The sequence below is a fragment of the Bos javanicus genome, chromosome 19, assembly GCF_032452875.1.
Source record: "Bos javanicus breed banteng chromosome 19, ARS-OSU_banteng_1.0, whole genome shotgun sequence".
Classification (NCBI taxonomy): Eukaryota; Metazoa; Chordata; class Mammalia; order Artiodactyla; family Bovidae; genus Bos; species Bos javanicus.
Window position 1 is genome coordinate 6086070 of NC_083886.1, and position 22223 is coordinate 6108292.

Consider the following 22223-nt stretch of genomic DNA (forward strand, 5'->3'; position numbering starts at 1 on the left):
CAGAAATATGCGGCAGTGAGTAAGCATTCTGCTTCTCCACACAGAGCTTCTAGAAGCATGTGTGTGTGTGTGTGTGTGTGTGTGCACGCGCATGATCGCATGCAAGCTATGTATGTGAGAGAAGAGAAAACCTCCTCAACTTCTTTATAAATAGGACTACAGATAGTTAGATCCAGGGATATAATCAATGATGCGTCTCTAAAGTCTGAACATTCAGCAATTACATACTGAGAAAAAAAATACTGAAAATTCTCTAGTTTTAGTACTCAGAACTCTTTAAAAAAAGAAGCTGTAAAAAACAAGTATAGGGTATACGTAGCACGGAATGCAGAAAAGAATCAATGGAAAATGTAAATGAAAATAATTTTTTAAATACTATCCAAATAGAACTAAGAGAGACATTGCTCTTTGCTGTTTCCTACTTTTGGTTCAACCAGTTCCTATGTAAGAACAGAATAAAAGTTCATCCTAGAACCAATATTTATAATATTTTTTGTTGTTTCTTATATAAGTGTGCATAGATTATCTAACTAGGCTTCCCAGGTAGCACTAGTGGTAAAGAACCCACATGCCAATGCAGGAGACATAAGAGACACAGGTTCAGTTCTTGGGCCAGGAAGATCCCCCGGAGGATGGCAGAGCAACCCACTCCAGTATTCTTGTCTAGAGAATCCCATAGACAGAGGAGCCCAGGTGGGCTACAGTCCATAAGGTCACAAAGAGTCTGACACAACTGAAGCAACTTAGCATGCACACACGAAAACTGCATATGTTGCTCATCTCATTCCGTAATTCTTTGTCAGTCCTTTGCTGTGTTTTAAAATACTGAGATAATTACTGTTTAGATTTCATATAGGTATATACATATATATATATATATATATATATAATTATTTTACAAAAACTCAATGTATGTGAGATAGATGCCAAATGAAAAACTGGCAAAACCCCAAATCCATTAAATGTTGCAGAATTTTACCTTAACTATGCCTGTCCTTGTTTGGCTGCAAAAGGAATTTGCAAAATTTTAAGAAGCACTTCAGTGGAAAAAATCTGATTCAGTATCAGAAGATTTAGGTTCAAATTCAAGTCTTTCCATTTATGAGCCTTACAATGTAGAACCTTTCACTTGAACTTTAAATTTTATTTATAAAAATTAAGTACCCCCAAAACTTGTTTATTCAAAAAGTATTTGTTGATGATTTATTACATGCCAGTCCTGCTTTCACAGAATAATTCTGGGATTTATGTGCCAGGGTGGTGACTTCATATGCCATAAAGGCACTGATGGCAAGTCAATCTATGGGGAGAATTTTGATGATGAGAGTTTCATCCTGAAGCATATGGGTCCTGGCATCTTGTCCATGGCAAACATTGGCCCCAACACAAATGATTCCCAGTTTTTCATCTGCGCTGTCAAGACTGAGTACTTGGATGGCAAGCATGTGGTCTTTGGCAAGGTGAAAGAGGGCATGAATATTGTAGAAGACATGGAGCGCTTTGGATCCTGGAATGGCAAGATCAGCAAGATCACCATTGCTGACTGTGGACAAATCTCATTAATCTAACCTGTGTTTAACTTTACCACCAGACCACTCCTTCTGTAGCTGAGGAGAGCACCCTTTCACCCCCATCTGCTCGAAATAACCTATAATCTTTGTGCTCTCACGGCAGTTCTTTGGGTTCCATGTTTTCCTTATGCCCCTCCAAGTTTAACTGGATTGCAAAGTTAAATTTATGATTATGAAATAAAAACCAAACAACAGCAACAAAAAATGAGAAGAGCAAGGACTGTGGTTCCAACTGTTTAACTACTGCACACTGTTTTTTAATATGTAAAATATTCTGTGATCTAGAGAATTCAGGACATAATCCAAAAATGCAGAATGCTAAGGCATGTAAAGAGAAACAAAACGAGATATATTGAGGCAATTCTCACACAATGTCTCAGTTACCCACAGACATTTGATGCTTATCCCTGTGTCTAATTATAGCCCAACCCAGTTCCTTTTGTGAACCTTCCTCCTCAATCCTCCCCAACAGCAGCATGGAGCATGGATTGCAAGGGGTCAACATTGGGATTAGAGACAAAAGTTATTAGAAGGATGTATATCTCTGTACCCTACAAATAAGAATAACATATGCTTCAAATTGCCCTAGAACACATTAAAATCAGCACATACTATTAACAGAACAAGGTAAAGAAACTTTAAAATATTTCACAGCAAAAAAAAAAAAAAAAGACATAAAAAGACCATATAAATAATGCATTAAAAATCCTGAAATAAAGACAAAATTTCCAACCAAAAAAATCAATCATTTAAAAATAGAAAAGACTTTTTGAAATAACAGTTGGGCAAGAGAATAAAATAAAGCTGATTTTATAAGACAATATGTATAGCAACAGTGAAGAGAATAGTTTATGGTAAAAATTTATGGGATATGGACTAATTTATTGTGATGAAATTTTATACTATAATTGATGTCATCATTAAATAAGAGATAAAAATAAACCAAGCATTCAGCACAGTAATTTATAAAACACTAACATCAAATTAGACAAAGAGTGGCAGGAAGAAAGAAATAATAAAGATATATGCTATAAAGAGAATATAATCCCCAAAAGTAGTATAGAAAAGAATGTTACCATCAATGCAGAGGATATTTTTAATGGTTGAATAGTCTATAATTCTGTGCTTATATTTGAAAATTACAGTAAAATGGATATTTTCTAAGGAAGCAAAAATGACCAAAATTGTACCAAGAAGGATAAGAGAATAAAATAATGAATGAAGAAGGAATTGAGAAATATAATCAAAAACCAATTCCAGTTCCAAATATGGTTATAAGTGATTCCTTGCAAAATTTTAATTAGCAGAAAATGCAAATGCCACCTAAACGATTGTAGTGCAAATAAAAAAGATATAACTCTGCAATTCATTATACAAAGCTGGCAGATCTTGACAGCAAGATGTAAGATAGGACAAAGAGAACTAAAGTTTAGGCCAGGGGCTTCCCTGGTGGCTCAGACCTTAAAGAATCCACCTGCAATGTAGGAGACCTAGATTGGGTCGGGAAGATCCCCTGGAGGAAGGCATGGCAACCCACTCCAATATTCTTGCCTGCAGAATTTCATGGACAGAGAAGCCATGGGGTCACAAAGAGTTGGACATGACTGAGCGACTAAGCACATACCTAAAAACACTGATGGAAAAATTCTAAATAATAGTAAACTCAAGACATAAACATAATTAAAAGTATAATATGACTCAGCTTTATGCAAAGGAGCTTAAGTGGAAAAATTTTAAATCTAACTCATATCAGTAGGTCAAAATAGATAAATCATGTGATTATCTTCATACTGAAAAGATAACTTGCAAAACTTAATATCCACTTCTAATCATCTTAGTACCTTAATCATGTAAAGAGTGAGATAATAAACTGATAATAAATGTCATTTTCAATTGTAAAATTCTAAAGTCATTCTCATTATAGTGATAAGATAACATTGCATGTGAGTATTACCACTATGGTCTTCCCTGGTGACTCAGATGACAAAAAATCTGCCTGCAATGCAGGAGACTTGGGTTTAATCCCTGGGTCAGGAAGATCCCCTGGAGAAAGGAATGGCTACCCACTCCAGTATTCTTGCTTAGAGAATTCCACAGAAAGAGGAGCCTCAGTTCAGTTCAGTTCAGTCGCTCAGTCGTGTCTAACTCTTTGTGACCCCATGGACTGCAGCACGCCAGGCCCCCCTGTCCACTGCCAAATCCCAGAGCTTATCCAAACCCATGTCCATTGAGTAGGTGATGCCATCCAGCCAGCTCATCCTCTGTCGTCCCCTTCTCTTCTTGTCTTCAATCTTTCCCAGCATCAGGGTCTTTTTCAGTGAGTCAGCTCTTCACATCAGGTGGCCAAAGTATTGGAGTTTCAGCTTCAACATCAGTCCTTCCAGTGAATTTTCAGGACTGATATCCTTTAGAATGTACTGATTGGATCTCCTTGCAGTCCAAGGGACTCTCAAGAGTCTTCTCCAACACCACAGTTCAAAAGCATCAATTCTTCAGTGCTCAGCTTTCTTTATAGTCCAACTCTCACATCCATACATGACTACTGGAAAAACCATAGCTTTAACTAGATGAATCTTTGTTGGCAAAGTAATATCTCTGCTTTTTAATATGCTGTCTGAGTTGGTAATAACTTTTCTTCCAAAGAGCAAGCGTCTTTTAACTTCATGGCTGCAGTCACCATCTGCAGTGATTTTGGAGCACAAAAAAATAAAGTCTGTCACTGTTTCACACATTTGTTTAACTGGATGAAATTAATAAAATTCATGAAATTAACTTTTGGAAACAATATGGGAAAATAGAAACATATATTGCTTTTTATACAGTATTGTGTAAGTACAAAGATACATTGTACTTTTATCCAATCGATTTAACTTTGGTCCATCCAATAAAATTGAAAATTAATACTAACCCTAACTCAGCAATTCCACTTTAAGCTCTCTAAAGATTCTTTTTCATGTTCAAGGAGATAGGTACATGTATGTTCATTGCAATCTTATTGCTATTAGTAAAAAGAGGGAACAGTCTATTTGTTAGGTCTAAAAATAGACTGATTTAGCCCTTAAATTGATCTGTATGTGCATATGCCATTACAATAAAGCTAGCTCACAAATCTAATGTTGAATGGAATAGAAGTACACAAACATTCATGCACACACACAGAACCCAATTTCTTATTATTAAAGACAAAGCTATGAACTAATGCAGACAGATCTGTTACTGTAGCAACAGCAACCCCACCTGCTTTGCTCGAACTCAACAAAAGTAGAAAATCCTTGAAATTTCTTCCTCATTATCTTCCCTGAAAGCATTTCCTGATAGCTGATGAATCATGAATAGCACTATTTGATTGCCATAGAGTTTTACAGAGTATGGAGAAAGCAATTTGTTTTTGTCCTTTCAAGGTTATGTTTTAAATAAAAATGTCAGGAATGGCTGAGGGATAATGACGGGGCTGATTTATGTCAGTCCATCAAGTAAGTGAACAAATCCCCAGTAAAAAAGGAAATGATGGTATATAGATTAAGACATTATGTTAGATATTAGCCATGTATTCAGAAACATTTGTGGATATGTACATAGATGCAATTGTAGATGTGTAGATAGATAGGTACATATTCTTGCTGTTTATAAAAGATAGCTTTTTGCAACAATTGATCTTCCCCCTCTCCTTAAATAAACAAAAAGCACGTGGACACAGTTGTGCCCATAGTCCAGAATTTGAGGGCTAGAAGGAGAGTTGCCTCCGAGATATTCTGGTCTATTCTTTCTCAAACACAGTACATATAATAATACATGATTTTTGTTCATATGTGAATATTTCATTTTAATAATTAAATACTTTTTAGCAGTTGACTCTTTATGCCAAACGTATATTCTTTTTTTTTTTTTTGTCTTTCTCTTTCTGTCCTTTTTTTTTTTCCTAATTTTATTTTATTTTTAAACTTTACATAATTGTATTAGTTTTGCCAAATATCAAAATGAATCCGCCACAGGTATACATGTGTTCCCCATCCTGAACCCTCCTCCCTCCTCCCTCCCCATACCATCCCTCTGGGCCGTCCCAGTGCACCAGTCCCAAGCATCCAGCATCGTGCATCGAACCTGGACTAGCAACTCGTTTCCTACATGATATTTTACATGTTTCAATGCTATTCTCCCAAATCTCCCCACCCTCTCCCTCTCCCACAGAGTCCATAAGACTGTTCTATACATCAGTGTCTCTTTTGCTGTCTCGTATACAGAGTTATTGTTACCATCTTTCTAAATTCCATATATATGTGTTAGTATACTGTATTTATGTTTTTCCTTCTGGCTTACTTCACTCTGTATAATAGGCTCCAGTTTCATCCACCTCATTAGAACTGATTCAAATGTATTCTTTTTAATGGCTGAGTAATACTCCATTGTGTATATGTACCACAGCTTTCTTATCCATTCATCTGCTGATGGACATCCAAGCATTTTTTCTGACCAAACGTATATTCTTACTATCTACCATTTTATGTTAATTTTTGAATAAGTTATTTAAGTTTAAAATGGATTGATCTGCACAATCTGCTTAATTTTTCTGTGAATCTAAGACTGTATGAAAATTAAAAACAAGTAACTATGGTTTGGTTGAAGGGAAAATAGTAATAAATAAGAATATAGGTGATCCATAGTCATGACAAACATTGTAAGGCAAAACACAAACTACAATAGATTTTTGGCTCAGACGGTAAAGCGTCTGTCTACAATGCGGGAGACCCAGGTTCGAGCCCTGGGTCGGGAAGATCCCCTGGAGAAGGAAATGGCAATCCACTCCAGTACTCTTGCCTGGAAAATCCCATGGACAGAGGAGCCTGGTAGGCTACAGTCTATGGGGTCGCAAAGAGTCGGACACGACTGAGCGACTTCACTTCACACGTTCTATACTGGGAATTTTATCTATCACATTGCCTTCATTTGTCACTGTGGTGGATATTTGTAACTTTGTCTTCTAAGGTAAGTCTACATACCCATCCTTATTGATGCACAGTAGCCAGGATTATCTGCTTTCTCCCGGAAACCTTAACGTTATGTTTACATTTCAGATAAGGCCAACTCAAGAGGCAGACATCACACCAGTAATTTAACAAGGAAAATTTAATATAAAGAGTAAAGAATGGTTAACACTAAAAGCAGTCAGAGAGAATTATATGGCAGAGCAGCAATTGAAGTTCGAATTGCAGCAAGCAGCACTGTTTCTAGGACTGAGGGAAAACAAACAAGGAAGGAATACAGAAACCTGTCGGAGTCCTTTCCACAAACTGAATTCAGATCTCTAAGGAAAGGTACGGCTGCTGCAGGAGCGCACAACCAGTCGTGGAAAAGCAGCTTGCCAATGGGCAGCCACGACAGCTAGACTACAGGTCAGCCAGCTGCTGAATGGAAGAAGTAACTGCCGAAGAGTGAAGACTGCAACCAACCGTGAGGCTGCAGAGGTGAGCATGTCTCCCTCCATTACCTGCACACACACGTGCACACAAACCAACGTGGTGGCTATCACAGCAGACTGGAAGAAGGAAAACCTCTTCCTGCTCTGGTCTTGCAGAACTGCTCCACCACACCTTATTATCAAAACTACACTGTGTCAGCCGGGAAGAAGAAGCGTCTACAGGGCTCAGCTCCAGTATCCAAAGCACAGTGAAGAAGAGTATATTTCAGACTAAGATGCAATAAATCCACAACGAGTACAGTCATTTAAAAATGTGATTCATGAAGACACACTTCCAAAAAATGAGAACACACTGTGAGAAAACTCCTTATGTGCAGTGAAAATCTAGCCTAAGGTTTTAAGTCTGAATGGGTTCTTCAAAATGAGAAAAATATGAGAATTTGTATGTAAAATCTTCTATTTAAAATATTCATTTCTTGACCTAAAGCATATCATACAGAGTGGAGTAAATCAGCCAGAAAAGGAGAAATACAGTATGATATACCTGATACATGGAATCTAAGAAGAGATGATACAAATGAACTTACTTATAAAACAGAAACAGGCTCACAGACTTAGGGAAGAATTTATTGTTGCTAGGGGAAAGGGATAGTTAGGGAGTTTGGGATGGATATGTACACACTGCTCTATTTAAAATGGATAACCAACAAGGACCTACTGTAGCACATGCAACTCTGCTCAGTGTTTTGTGGGAGCCTGGAAGGGAAGGGAGTTTGGGGGGGAAATGCTATGCTATGCTAAGTCACTTCAGTCGTGTCCGACTCTGTGCGACTCCATAGACGGCAGCCCACCAGGCTCCCCGGTCCCTGGGATTCTCCAGGCAAGACCACTGGAGTGGGCTGCCGTGTCCTTCTCCAATGCATGAAAGTGAAAAATGAAGTCCTTCAGTCGTGTCCGACTCTTAGCGACCCCATGGATTACAGCCTGACAGGCTCCTCCGTCCATGGGATTTTCCAAGCAAGAGTACTGGAGTGGGGTGCCATTGCCTTCTCCGTGGGGGGAAAATAGATACATGTGTATTTATGGCTGAGTCCCTTCCCTGTTCACCCGAAGTTAATACAGGTGTTAATCAACTATACCACAATACAAAATAAAAAGTTTCAAAAAATACCCACTCCTTATCAACATTTTCTTAAGGGAAGCAGAAAATCTAGGAGCATTTTTTAAATAATTTAATTCCATAAAACGTAGAAACATTTTTATGGCAAATATATACAAAATCAAAAAATAAAAGATAAACTTGGGAAAATACAAACTATGTACATTACATATGAAAGGCAAAGAATAATTTTTATTAATTTACAAAGAGGCCCTTCAAACTGATTAGGAAAGAATAAATAAAACAATAAAAATGAACAAAAGTATCTGAAGAAACAATCACAGAAAATGAAATGCATAAGGCCAACATGAAAATACAATCAAGTAGAATAAGTGACAAAACACAAAATAAACACAAATTTTTAAAAGGCCAAATTTTTCCTTCCAACTGAAAAATTTTAACATTTCATGAAACAGGGAAATAACAAGTCTACTCAGGCATTGTGGAAAGGTTTAACTTGCAACAATTTTTAAATAGCCTTCTGGCAGTATATATTAAAATTTATAATACAGACATCCTTTAACCAAGCAATCTTACCTCCAGGAATTCATTTTAAAAATAAAATATAGACATATGAATGTTTATAAAAGCATCATTTTATTAGCAAAAAACCTGGGAAATTTGGAACTTCTCTCAATGTGAGAATGTTTGAGAAAATGATACACATTCCTAGTATGGAATACAATTTACTTATTTTAAAAACTGAGTTATATCTTTGAGTGTTGACCTGAAAATGTATTCATGAAATACAGTGAAGTGAAAAAAATCCAGAATAACATATATTGTGATCTTGCTTTTAAAATAAAATTATATATGTACATAATTGGTATAATCTTGCATAAATAAATAAAATATATAGAATGACAATTTTATTTTTAACAGTGGATATATTGAAAAGAGCAGAATTGGAGCTTGAGAAAAAACACTATTCATTTTTTTAAGCTTTTAATTTTGTATTGGAATATAGCCGATTAACAAACAATATACTGATAGTTTCAGGTGAACAGCAAAGGAGTCAGTCATTCATACACAAGTATCCATTCTTCCCCAAACTCCCCTCCCATCCAGGCTGCCACATAACACTGAGCAGAGTTCCATGTGGTATATAGGAGGTCCTTGTTGGTTATCCATTTTAAATAGAGCAGTGTGTCATGTCCATTCTAAACTCCCTAACTATCCCTTCCCCCATCCTTCCCCCCCAGCAACTATAAGCTTGTTCTCTAAGTTTGTGCCTCTGTTTCTGTTTTATGAAAAGTTCACTTGTAACATTTCTTTTTAGATTCCACATAACAAGGGATGTCATATGATACTTCTCTTTCTCAAAACACTATTAATCTTACTCTAAATACTTACATAATGTTTAAATTATTGCACCTGCTGCTGCTGCTAAGTCGCTTCAGTCGTGTCCGACTCTGTGCGACCCCATACACCGCAGCCTGCCAGGCTCCCCCGTCCCTGGGATTCTCCAGGCAAGAACACTGGAGTGGGTTGCCATTTCCTCCTCCAATGCATGAAAGTGAAAAGTGAAAGTGAAGTCGCTCAGTCGTGTCCGACCCTCAGCGACCCCATGGACGCAGCCCACCAGGCTCCTCCATCCATGGGATTCTCCAGGCAAGAGTACTGGAGTGGGGTGCCATTGCACCAGGTATACATTATTTGTATCTATTTTTATTCTTCTTTTACAATATGGTTTGTCACAGGATACTGACTATGGTTCCCTGTACTATACAGCGGGATCTTGTTCTTTACCCACTCTATATACAGCTTGCATCTTTTATTTGTATTTAAGTGACTAATATTTAGACATGAAAAGTGGAAAAAGTGAAAGTGAAAGTTGCTTAGTCATGTCTGACTCTTTGCAACCCCATGGACTATAGCCTACCAGCCTCCTCTGTCCATTGAATTCTCCAGGAAAGAGTACTACAGTGAGTAGCCATTTCCTTTTCCCGGGGATCTTCCCTATCCAGGGATTGAACCAGGTCTTCTGCACTACAGGCAGATTCTTTACCATCTGAGCCACAAGGCTAGCTCAATATTAGGATACATGCTTGCTTGAAAGCTGGTTTAAATGGTATGGACCTAACAGAAGCAGAAGATATTAAGAAGAGATGGCAAGAATACACAGAAGAAGTGTACAAAAAAGATCTTCATGACCCAGATAATCACGATGGTGTGATTGCTCACCTAGAGCCAGACATCCTGGAATGTGAAGTCAAGTGGGCCTTGGGAAGCATCACTACGAATAAAGCTAGTGGAGATAATGGGATTCCAGTTGAGCTATTTCAAATCCTGAAAGATGATGCTGTGAAAGTGCTGCACTCAATATGCCAACAAATTTGGAAAGCTCAGCAGTGGCCACAGGACTGGAAAAGGTCAGTTTTCATTCCAATCCCAAAGAGAGGCAATGCCAAAGAATGCTCAAACTACTGCACAATTGCACTCATCTCACACGCTAGTAAAGTAATGCTCAAAATTCTCCAAGCCAGGCTTCAGCAATATGTGAACTGTGAACTTCCAGATGTTCAAGCTGGTTTTCAAAAAGGCAGAGGAACCAGAGATCAAATTGCCAACATCCAGTGGATCATAGAAAAAGCAAGACAGTTCCAGAAAAACATCTATTTCTGCTTTATTGACTATACCAAAGCCTTTGTGTGGATCACAATAAAGTGTGGAAAATTCTTCAAGAGCTGGGAATACCAGACCACCTGACCTGCCTCTTGAGAAACCTCTATGCAGGTCAGGAAGCAACAGTTAGAACTGGACATGGAACAGCAGACTGGTTCCAAATAGGAAAAGGAGTACATCAAAGCTATATATTGTCACCCTGCTTATTTAACTTCTATGCAGAGTACATCATGAGAAACGCTGGGCTGAAAGAAGCACAAGATGGAATGAAGATTGCCGGGAGAAATATCAATTACCTCAGATATGCAGATGACACCACCCTTATGGCAGAGAGTGAAGAGGAACTCAAAAGCCTCTTGATGAAAGTGAAAGAGGAGATTGAAAAAGTTGGCTTAAAGCTCAACATTCAGAAAACTAAGATCATGGCATCTGGTCCCATCACTTCATGGCAGATAGTTGGAGAAACAGTGGACACAGTGGCTGATTTTTTTTGGGGGGGCGGCACTCCAAAATCACTGCAGATGGTGATTGCAGCCATGAAATTAAAAGACACTTACTCCTTGGAAGGAAAGTTATGACCAACCTAGATAGCATATTCAAAAGCAGAGACATTACTTTGCCAACAAAGGTCCGTCTAGTCAAGGCTATGGTTTTTCCAGTGGTCATGTATGGATGTGAGAGTTGGACTGTGAAGAAAGCTGAGCGTCGAAGAATTGATGCTTTTGAACTGTGGTGTTGGAGGAGATTCTTTAGAGTCCCTGGACTGCAAGGAGATCCAACCAGTCCATCCCAAAGAAGATCAGTCCTGGCTGTTCATTGGTAGGACTGATTTTGAAGCTGAAACTCCAGTACTTTGGCCACCTCATGCGAAGAGCTGACTCATTGGAAAAGACCCTGATGCTTCGAAGGATTGAAGGCAGGAGGAGAAGGGGACGACAGAGGATGAGACGGCTGGGTGGCATCACCAACTTGATGGACATGAGTTTGGGTAAACTCTGGGAGTTGGTGATGGACAGGGAGGCCTGGCGTGCGCGATTCATAGGGTCTCAAAGAGTCGGACATGACCGAGCAACTGAACTGAACTGAACTGAATCTTCGTTTTATTTATGGCTAAGGAAAATTGAGCAAATTTGGTATGAAGAATAATTCAAAATATTACACTTGGTGGTGGGTAAGGTCTCTTCTTTTCCAGTATTATATAAGGTGTGTGGGAGACGTGTTGTCAGATGGAAGAAGAGACTTTGGCTGCCTCAGGGATAAGTGGGCTGTGGAAAGGTTTAAAGGATGGATACAAATGAGCAAAGCTGAAGGACAGTTTTCTAAGCAGAAGTGGAGTAGGCAGTGAGTTCTATTTTCATGTTCTTCATTCACGAGAAATAGTATCATCAAGAAAAAAAAATGCAAACCACCTTCACCCTTCAGAGTATAGCAGAAGGATCAGAGAACACCATCTGCTGCATGCACTGTTACAGGAAATGAATTTCCTATGGTAGAAGCAATTTCAGATTTCTACTTCAAACTTAAAAATCGGAGGAAATTCTAGAAATAAGAGATCAAGGTACCTAAACATGGTATAAGTAAAGCCCAACAAAGCTATAAACAGCTATGAGAGAGTCAGCCTAAAGAGAAGAGGACCCTTCTGGACACCCCACGAGCAATCAAAATGTAATTGATTGTTTACAATGTCTAAGGTGGGAACATGCCTTTGGAAATAAAAGTGTGTGTGGAGGGGGGATGCGCTGAAGGCTACACATTGATTATCATTTTGTAGTCAGTAAACTAGATTTCATTGAAGATACATGATAACTTTAGAATACGTGTTATTATACCTCCATTCTATAAATAAGCTTACGGAGGGAACTGACTTGCTTTTTTTTTGCAATGTTAGAAGGGGAAAAGCCAAAAACCAGACCCAGTTCAGATACCAACCTATATACTGCAGTGTCTTCCAAACTGGGTTAATTCACAGAAGGAAGTTAGTGAGCAGTCTGTTTCAGACTCAACATACCAACTGCATGCCAGCTATGTTTCTAGAATAAACATTTGCTATGGAGAATCTGAACAAATAGACAGGTTCCTTTAGGAAGGTGAATATGTTTGGGGGGGTTTAACTCATCCAGGTGACTGGCTTCCAGAAGTGTAGCATACAAATGCCTACAGGATCCAGCCTGCCAATGTAAACAAAAAGTGAGCCCAGGAGCAACTGTGCAGTTAATCTGGCCCAGGGTAAAGTAAACGGGGCTTTCAAAGATACACCTACTTATATAAGGGATGATAATCCTCATTACTTCACTTAACAGCTCAATTTGGTCTATTCTTAAACTTGGTAGGAGTGAATGGTGCTTCACAGTAGATTACTTCAAATGTAATGCCATGTTCCCACCATTAAGGCATATGATTGAAATTATTGATTCTATCTAATTAGAATTGGTAAATATTCACCATTATAGGTTTGGCTATGTTCCATTCAGTGCCTTTTTAAGCCGTCTCTCAACTATGGCTTGCCATCATTTCTGAAGGGATATTTTATATATGGGTACACACACACACACACACACACACACCAGCCATCAGGTACCTCAACAGCTTTTAATCACACATAATCTTTACAGGCAACATCTTAACTGCATTAAGTTTCTCCTGGGGCATAGATATGACATTACATTGATGGCATTCTCTTCCAAGATGACTCATTTAATATACTGTTTGATAACTACAAATACTCAAAGTGTAGTCTAGTATTAGTTGCTCAGTCGTGTCCGACTCTGCAACCCCATGGACTGTAGCCCACCAGGCTCCTCTGTCCATGGATTTCTCCAGGCAAGAAAACTGGAGTGGGTTGCCATTCCCTTCTCCAACAAATACTCATAAAAGAGCTCAAAAAGGCGGGGATGAGCTGTTGCCCCAAACATGGTTCAAAGTCTCAATTAAATTCCTGAAAATTATTTGGTAAATCAAAGGCCATTGCATTCCTGACACTGTCAATAAACAGCTATGGACTCTCAGCATCTACAATTATAAAATAAGGCTTTAGAGAGTTCTAGAAGCAACATACAAATTTTTACTTAAACCCATTTATGTCATTATTTGTAAATCTTCCCACTCTGAACAGGGTTGCCTCCAAAGAAAGTCTGTAGAATCTTTCCAAATTACAAAAGAGTAGGTACTCTCCTTAAGGCTCTCCAGAGACTCCTTCATTCTAAGGACTTTAGTAAACTCTTTTCATGTGTCCCAGAGTTTCTGGACCACCTGACATGGCCATAAGCTCTCCATGGGATTCTTGCATAAGAAGCTGCACTTCTTGGTCCCAGGCTCTATGCCACTAGGTGGGAATTGCTGGCTACATACTGGGCTGTCTTAGGAACAGAGATCCCTTAGCCTGTGACCATCTACATGTAGCTTCCCATCATGCCCAGGGCCATGGAAGTAGCCCCTGCAAGCATGTCTTAGCCACTGAAGCCTCCTTGCTAAGGGCTGGACCAAATCTGGGCCCTCTGCTGTACCTCTCCTAACCAGAGGGAGCAGCCTCACCCCTCCACAGACGGTCCTTGCTAGATACTAGAGTCTTAGAGGAGTTCACCCCTCTCTCAGATCCCTTGGCAACAACCTCAGCAGCCCATTGAGATCAGCTGAATGATTTCACATACTTTAGAATAGCAGTGTCTTCGCCACACGCGACAGAGGGTTTCCTCCCTTAACCAGGGCATTCCTGATGGGACCGTGTCTCTGAAAACTTTGCTGAATCTCAAGCAAGTATCTGAGCATTGGATGCCTTGACCAAATATTGGCCCATCTGCACATTTTTATAGAATTTTAGACCATTGCCAATGGCCAGTCTGTTCCCTCAAGGATTCCATTTTCATAATTATGTGGTCATTTGACATTATCTCTTAGTTCACTGACACTTTATTTTTTGTTTCGTCTTTTTCTTCTGTTGTGTTCTATTCTGGATATTCTTTCAAGTTTACTAATCTATCCCTCTGCTCCATTTAAACTTCTCTTGAACCTACCCAGTATGTATTTCATCTCAGCCATGTTATTTTTCATCTTCCAAAAGATATTTATACATGTCAATCCAAAGATTATCATATATATAATTACAAGCCCTTTTAATAAAACACTGTGAAGCCCAAACAAAATACGCTGAACTCCATGCTGCTGCCACTGCTAAGTCACTTCAGTCGTGTCCGACTCTGTGTGACCCCATAGACGGCACCCCACCAGGCTCCCCCGTCCCTGGGATTCTCCAGGCAAGAACACTGGAGTGGGTTGCCGTTTCCTTCTCCAATGCATGAAAGTGAAAAGTGAAAGTGAAGTCTCTCAGTCGTGTCCGACTCTGTGCGACCTCATGGACTGCAGCCCACCAGGCTCCTTAATCCATGGGATTTTCCAGGCAAGAGTACTGGAGTGGGGTGCCATTGCCTAAAACATCTGAGAATAAAACAGGGTTTAAAATCAGACAAAGAAGGGATTCAAATTCAGGATTCAATGCCCAATAGCTGTGTGGATCTTGATCAAGTATTTCAATTATTAAAATGTATTTTAACTTAGATTTTAACTGAAATGTTACAGAACAGTGTCTGGTACTGTGTTTCCCAGAGTGAGAATGTTTAGAGTGATGCATGTCAATTTAATCCACAGAACATAAGCAAAGAATCAAAGCTGCAGCTCTGTTCAGCTGCTGAGCATAGCTTCCAGTCACACATACACAGCCACAGAGCCTGTCCGACAGGCCCACTCAGGCAGGAAGTCAAACCTGCAGCCCTGCCCAAACGTTGAGCACAGCCAGTGGCCCAGCACAGCCAGAGAACCTGAACAGTGACCCTGAAAACCACAGAGCCTGGCCCACAGAGCCCCTGGATGACTAAAGACAGCCTGTGCCTTGCCTGAGAGCCTGGCCTGTGACCGCACCTAGCAGCGGGACACAGCCAGCAGCCTACCTGCTCACAGTGGCCCTTCCAACAGTGAAGCCATTTTAAAATCTGATTTTAAAATGGACAAAGGTCTTGAACAGACCATTTTCCAAAGAGAATATGCAAATGGCCGAAATGTATACAAGTACAATAATTATCAGGGAAACAGAAATGAAAGCTCCAGTGAGATATTACCTCCTAGCTGTTAAACCATCTATTATCCAATAAAAAGAGATAAATGCTGGCAAGGATGTGGAGAAAAGGGAACCCTTGTACACTGTTGGGGGAAATGTGCATTGACACAGCCACTACGGAAAACACTTTGGAGGTTCCTCAAAATATTAAAAATAGAATTTACTATGTGATCCCACAATGCTCCTTTTGGATATACATCTGAAGGAAATGAAATCACTATCTCAGAAAGGTATCTGTACCCTCATTTTCCTTGCAGTATTATTTACAATACCCAAGACATGGAAACAACCTTATTGCCCATGGGTGGATGAATGGATAAAGAAAATATGGTGTGTGTCTGTATATATAACATATACATATATGGGATATTATTCAGCCACTGAAAGCAAATTCTGCCCTTGTGACAGTACAGGTGAAACTTGAAACCATTAAGCTTAGTAAAGCAAGTCAGAGAAAGACAAATACTGTGTGATCTCATTTATATGTGAAATCTAAAATTAAAAAAAACAAACTCATGAATACAGGCAAATCACAAAGATGGCATCCATCAGCCTCTATCTTTTTGGAGAGTATTTCAGGAGATCCCCGGATGTGTGTTAAATCAGATACCTGGCTCTCAGGCCAATACTCTAAGATGAGCCTCTTCCATGGAGACTGGGTCTTTTCCAGACAGCTGCCTCTGTGCTGGGTCTGAGGGTGGCTGAGTCCATGCAAAACCTTTAAGGATTATTTCTCAGTTTGCTATAGTCTAGTTGGCTTCAAAGCTAGATGCTCTGGGGGCTCATTTCTGAAGTGCAAGTCTTAAAAGCTAGATATGGGGGTGAAAACCCTTCACTCCTTACAGAGAAGCCCAGAATTTGGGGTTCTCTCCAATCATGGGTTACTGCGCAAGGTGTCAGAGATTTGTGTTTCAGTCTCTCCTGCCTTCTCGGATGTGGGTTTTTCTTGTTCACCCAAAATGTAGGAGTTGCTTAGCTAGTTTATCTTCCCCCTCCCCAACAAAGGACATTTTTCCATATGTACCTGTATGAGGAAGTGGGTTTAGTCGCGTCCTTTATGGCCATCTTGAATTGAAACTGTTCATTCTTAGTGTGGTGTATAATTGCCTAACTATGGTCAAATTTCTCTTGGTCTCAGGGAAGCTTTTATGGAATGTACAGTGAGCGGACACTTTCTATCCATACTTTGTTTTGGGGCACTAAGCTCTAATTCTTGGTTTATATGTTTGGTTAAAATATGGTCTTTAAGGACTGACTGTGAATCAAATAATTTCTAAGGGGAATTTTATTTTTTTTTCCAATATGACCTGCAAAATTAAGGCTATGGTTTCAGGAGGCTGCTGGACTATGCTCTACAACCTGAGCGCTGAAATTGAGACTGTTTTTGAGGATAATTTCCATTTGGATAACTTCCTCTGAAAGATTAGGGTTTTTTGTGCACTTAAGTCACTGTGCTAGGAAATGAAAGAAAAATGGGCTGCTTTTTTTCTTGTCTTTTACATTTCTTATTTCTTTGTGTGTTTGCTTATTTATTTCTTTGTGTGTTTGCTTATTTGAGACTTTTTTTTTAAGAAAGATCAGTTTCCTCCAGAAAATTAAACTGAATATGAACTTCCTATTTTATAGTATACTAAAACTTTCTGTGTACCTTCATAAAACCTCCCCCAGGCAACATGCCAGGGAAGCAATTGTTAAATCACTTCATAACAGTATCAGTGGAATACACATAATCTTCTGCTCAGTCTTGAGAGAAACACATGAAGTAGAAATTAATTTTGTCCATCTTCAAGGAGCTTATAATCTATTTATCCATTCCATAAACACAGTCATAACTATTTTTGATAGATTACCATGTGCTAAGTTATAACTGGCTGGTGAGGTAGGCCATCCAAATGAAACTTTTATTCTACCAGAAACAAAAAATACAGTACTGCAATGCTAATATTAGCATTTTTATCAAAATGTTATTTAAAGCAGCATGTTTGTGTCAAATGAGTGATAAGATCTTAAGGCCAATGGGAGTTCAGATGAAAGAAATGTCAGAAGAAACGAGGTGAATCAAGGAAGAATTCATTGCAGACAGTATTTCAGCTGGCAAGTGAGGAGTTTAATTTGCCATCATAATTTTCTTGGCATCTGGCCCTTCCCAATCCAAATCTTTACATAAACTCCTTTCATCCTGGAAAATCACTGCACTCTATGCCTCTCTGTTTTTACCTCATCCCCAGTCATAAGTTCTGACTTCCAAGAATACTATTCCTAGAATAGTGTAGTTGACCCTGAAGAGACCTTTGGAACATGCAAGAGACAAAAGACCCACTCTTCACACTGAAGCAGGAACAGGGACCCAGAGGCCGGTCCCCTCGTTCCCCTCCATCAGTAGTAGCAGTGTTAGCTGCTCAGTCATGTCTGACTCTTTGCAACTCCATGGACTATAAAGCCCACCAGTCTCCTCTGTCCATGGAATTCTCCAGGCAAGAACACTGGAATGGGTTGCCATTCCCTTCTCCAGGGGATCTTCCTGACCCAGGGATCAAACCCAGGTCTCCTGTATTACAGGCAGATTCTTTACCATCTGAGCCACCAGGGAAGCTCTTCCCCACTGCAGCAAAAATCAAAAATCATAAGGAATGTATCATCTGCTTTAAACTACTGCTCCAGTTTAACTCACTCACCAAGTTCACCAGATAGATTAAATGGTTAACTTCCAGTGCTCAGACTATTAATTAGTGATGCATCCTAGGTGAGATCTTCCAGTCTGGTACTTCTGTTATTATTCACAGTTCATCATCAAAATAAACATTACCTCTAATTTGCCTCAGAACCAATTAAATAATTTACAACAAATATTAAAAATTTTAAGGGGGCCAAAAACCATTAAACAAATCAAGAAGCTCTTCTGGGCGCGGGGACTCAGACTCGGTGACTGCATAGATTGCATGCCCACAAAGCCAGCCTCTTTATCTTTGTGTTGATCCTAAAGAGGGAAAAAAGAAAATGGGTAACTAAAAAAATGATTAATTCCAAGTGAAAGTCACTTTTGGCTTCAATCACTTTTTTCTGTGTTTTCCATCTAGGAAATGGATGAGTCATTCCGGCAGCATGTCTCTGGGGAGGAGGTCTGTAGTAGATGTTCCTGAGACTTGAATTTTACCCTCTAGCTGAAAACAAAAGAAAACAACAATAACAAAAAAAAAATCCGTGAACAATGATAACAGCCCGTCAGTGACCCATTTCCAGCCTCCTTTGGTTTTATTAAGCTTTTCTGTTATAAACACTCTCCTTGACTACTTTATGTGAACTGAAGTTCTGAAGTCAGAAGGCAGGGTGAAATATTACAGCAATCAGGGGAGGATAGCCTGATTTGTAGGTGAAACAGATGGGCAATCAAGGGATTTGAGAGTTCTTTCTCTCCTGATGCATTTTTTGAAGTGCAGTGAGTAAACCAAACCTTAGAGAATTAGTCGGATGCAGGTAAACAAAGCTTTTCCCTTTTACTAGCTTTTTCTACCCTTCCACCCTAGCCAGGCCTCAGAGCAGAAAACCGCCAACACCTTTAAGCAGCAGAAGGGCTGTCTGAAGGGCTGCCAAAGAAATGCAGCAGGAAGGGGAGCACTTTATAGTTGGCTCATTTGATCGTGTCGGGTGGCAGACTGGAATCTATGATGCTGTCTTTCGGAAAAGAAAGGAATCAACATGAAAAACAGCTTAATTTTTCTCTATCTGGGCCCCCACCAAAGAACCACTTAGATTTTATTTTTAAAATAGTTCTGAGAAAAGAAAAGAAATAAATATTCTGGGTTGGCCCACATAACCATCAAAGGGCCAGATTCATAAACTCAGGGATTAGCATTTCCCGAGAGTTAACACATGGTCCTCCGAGGTGATTTAAATTATTTCTGACCCCATTTGCCTTAAAAATAGAAGAATTAAGCTTCCCTTAAAGGTAGCTAACTCTCACCATGAAAGGAATATAGTAGAGACTCTAATGCAAAAAAGAGAATAATCAAAAATGTTCCTGCTAGGTTTTGGGATATAGCATTTTTTAAGGGGCAGAATTTCCTAATTATATTTGCAGACATGAATGTATACATGAAACACGGAGTATACATTGACTCACAAGAGAAGCTACAGCATCTCAGAGCTTTCGGAGAGAAGGGTGTTATCAATTTGGGGTTGTAAAAGGTAGTTAATCCGTTTATGAATAAAAGACTCTATAAAAATTCTCCTTGTGTGCTCAGGAATAAACCACTGCATATACAAGTAGTAATATTTAAAAGCAAGAGATCCCTTCCTGAATTTAATTTTTGGAAATGAGAAGATAACAAGCATGCCCAAATGTGCATATTTTTGGATAAGGATGAAATGGCTTTCATCATATTTTAAAAGAGGAATCAGGGCCTTTCATCAGTTCAGTTCAGTTCAGTCACTAAGCCATGTCCAACTCTTTGCAACCCCATGGACTGCAGCACACCAGGCTTCCCTGTCCATCACCAACTCCCAGAGCTTACTCAAACTTATGTCCATTGAGTCAGTGATGCCATCCAACCATCTCATCCTCTGTCATCCCCTTCTCCTCCTGCCTTCAATCTTTCCCAGCATCAGAGTCTTCTCCAGTGAGTCAGATCTTTACATCAGGCAGCCAAAGTGCTGGAGTTTCAGCTTCAGCATCAGTTCTTCCAAGGGACTCCCAAGCGTCTTCTCCAACACCACAGTTCAAAAGCATCAATTTTTTGGCACCCAGCTTTCTTTATAGTCCAACTCTCACATCCGTTCATGACTACTAGAAAAACCATAGCTTTGACTATACAGACCTTTGTCAGCAAGGTAATGTCTCTGTTTTTTAATATGCTGTCTATGTTGGTCATAGCTTTTCTTCCAAGGAGCAAACATCTTTTAATTTTATGGCTGCAGTTACCGTCTGCAGTGATTTTGGAGTCCAAGAAAATAAAGTCTCTCACTGTTTCCATTGTTTCCCCATCTATTTGCCATGAAGTGATGGGACTAGATGCCATGATCTTAGTTTTTTGAATGTTGAGTTTTAAGCCAGCTTTTTCACTCTCTTCTTTCACTTTCATCAAGAGGCTCTTTACTTCCTCTTCACTTTCTGCCATAAGGGTGGTGTTATCTGCATGTGTGAGGTTGTTGATATTTCTCCTGGAAATCTTGATTCCAACTTGTGATTCATCCACCCTGGCATTTCACATGATGTACTCTGCATATAAGTCAAATAAGCAGGGTGACAATATACAGCCTTGACATACTCCTTTGCCAATTTGGAACCAGTCTGTTATTCCATATCTGGCTCTAACTGTTGCTTCTGGATCTCAGGAGGCAAGTCAGCTGGTCTGGTATCCCCATCTCTTTAAGGATTTTTTGCAGTTTGTTGTGACCCACACAGTCAAAGGCTTTGGTGTAGTCAATAAAGCAGAAGTAGATGTTTTTCTGGAATTCTCTTGATTTTTCTGTGATCCAACAGATGTTGGCAATTTGATCTCTGGTTCTTCTGCTTTATCCAGCTTGAACATCTGGAAGTCCTCGGTCATGTACCTAACTTGAAGTTACCTGTACCTAACATGTACCTAACTTGGAGAATTTTGAGCATTACTTTGCTAGCATGTGAGATGAGTGCAATTGTGCAGTAGTTTCAACATTCTTTGGTGTTACCATTTTGGGGATTGGAATGAAAACTGACCTTTTCCTGTCCTGTGGCCACTGCTGAGTTTTCCAAATTTGCTGGCATATTGAGTGCAGCAGCATTATCTTTTAGGATTTCATCAACAGAAAATTGGATTAAAGATTTACTAAGCATGTGAAGAAAGCTGAGCACTGAAGAATTGATGCTTTTGAAATGTGGTGTTGGAGAAGACTCTTGGGAGTCCCTTGGACTGCAAGGAGATCCAATCAGTGCATTCTAAAGGAGATTAGTCCTGGGTGTTCATTGGAAGGACTGATGCTAAAGCTGAAACTCCAATACTTTGGCCACCTCGTGTGAAGAGTTGACTCATTGGAAAATACCCTGATGCTGTGAGGGATTAGGGGCAGGAGGAGAAGGGGACGACAGAGGATGAGATGGCTGGATGGCATCACTGACTCGATGCACATGAATTTGAGTAAACTCCGGGAGTTGGTGATGGACAGGGAGGCCTGGCGTACTGCGATTCATGGGGTCGCAGAGTCGGACACGACTGAGTGACTGAACTGAACTGAACTGAACTGAAGGATGGCCCCACCCATCAGAACAAGACCCAGATTCCCCTACAGCCAATCCCTCCCATCAGAAAGCTTCCACAAGCCTCTTATCCTTATCCATCAAAGGGCAGACAGAATGAAAACCACAATCAC

At 39.6% G+C, this 22223-nt stretch overlaps 1 protein-coding gene across 1 annotated transcript; it reads left to right on the forward strand.

The window, feature by feature from the left end:
* The first annotated feature begins 1247 nt into the window (after positions 1-1247).
* Positions 1248-1656, forward strand: LOC133231551 (peptidyl-prolyl cis-trans isomerase A-like). Its single transcript, XM_061389925.1, has one exon. The coding sequence runs from the start codon at positions 1248-1250 to the stop codon at positions 1566-1568; it is 321 nt and encodes a 106-aa protein (XP_061245909.1). The 3' UTR covers positions 1569-1656.
* The last annotated feature ends 20567 nt before the right edge of the window (positions 1657-22223 follow it).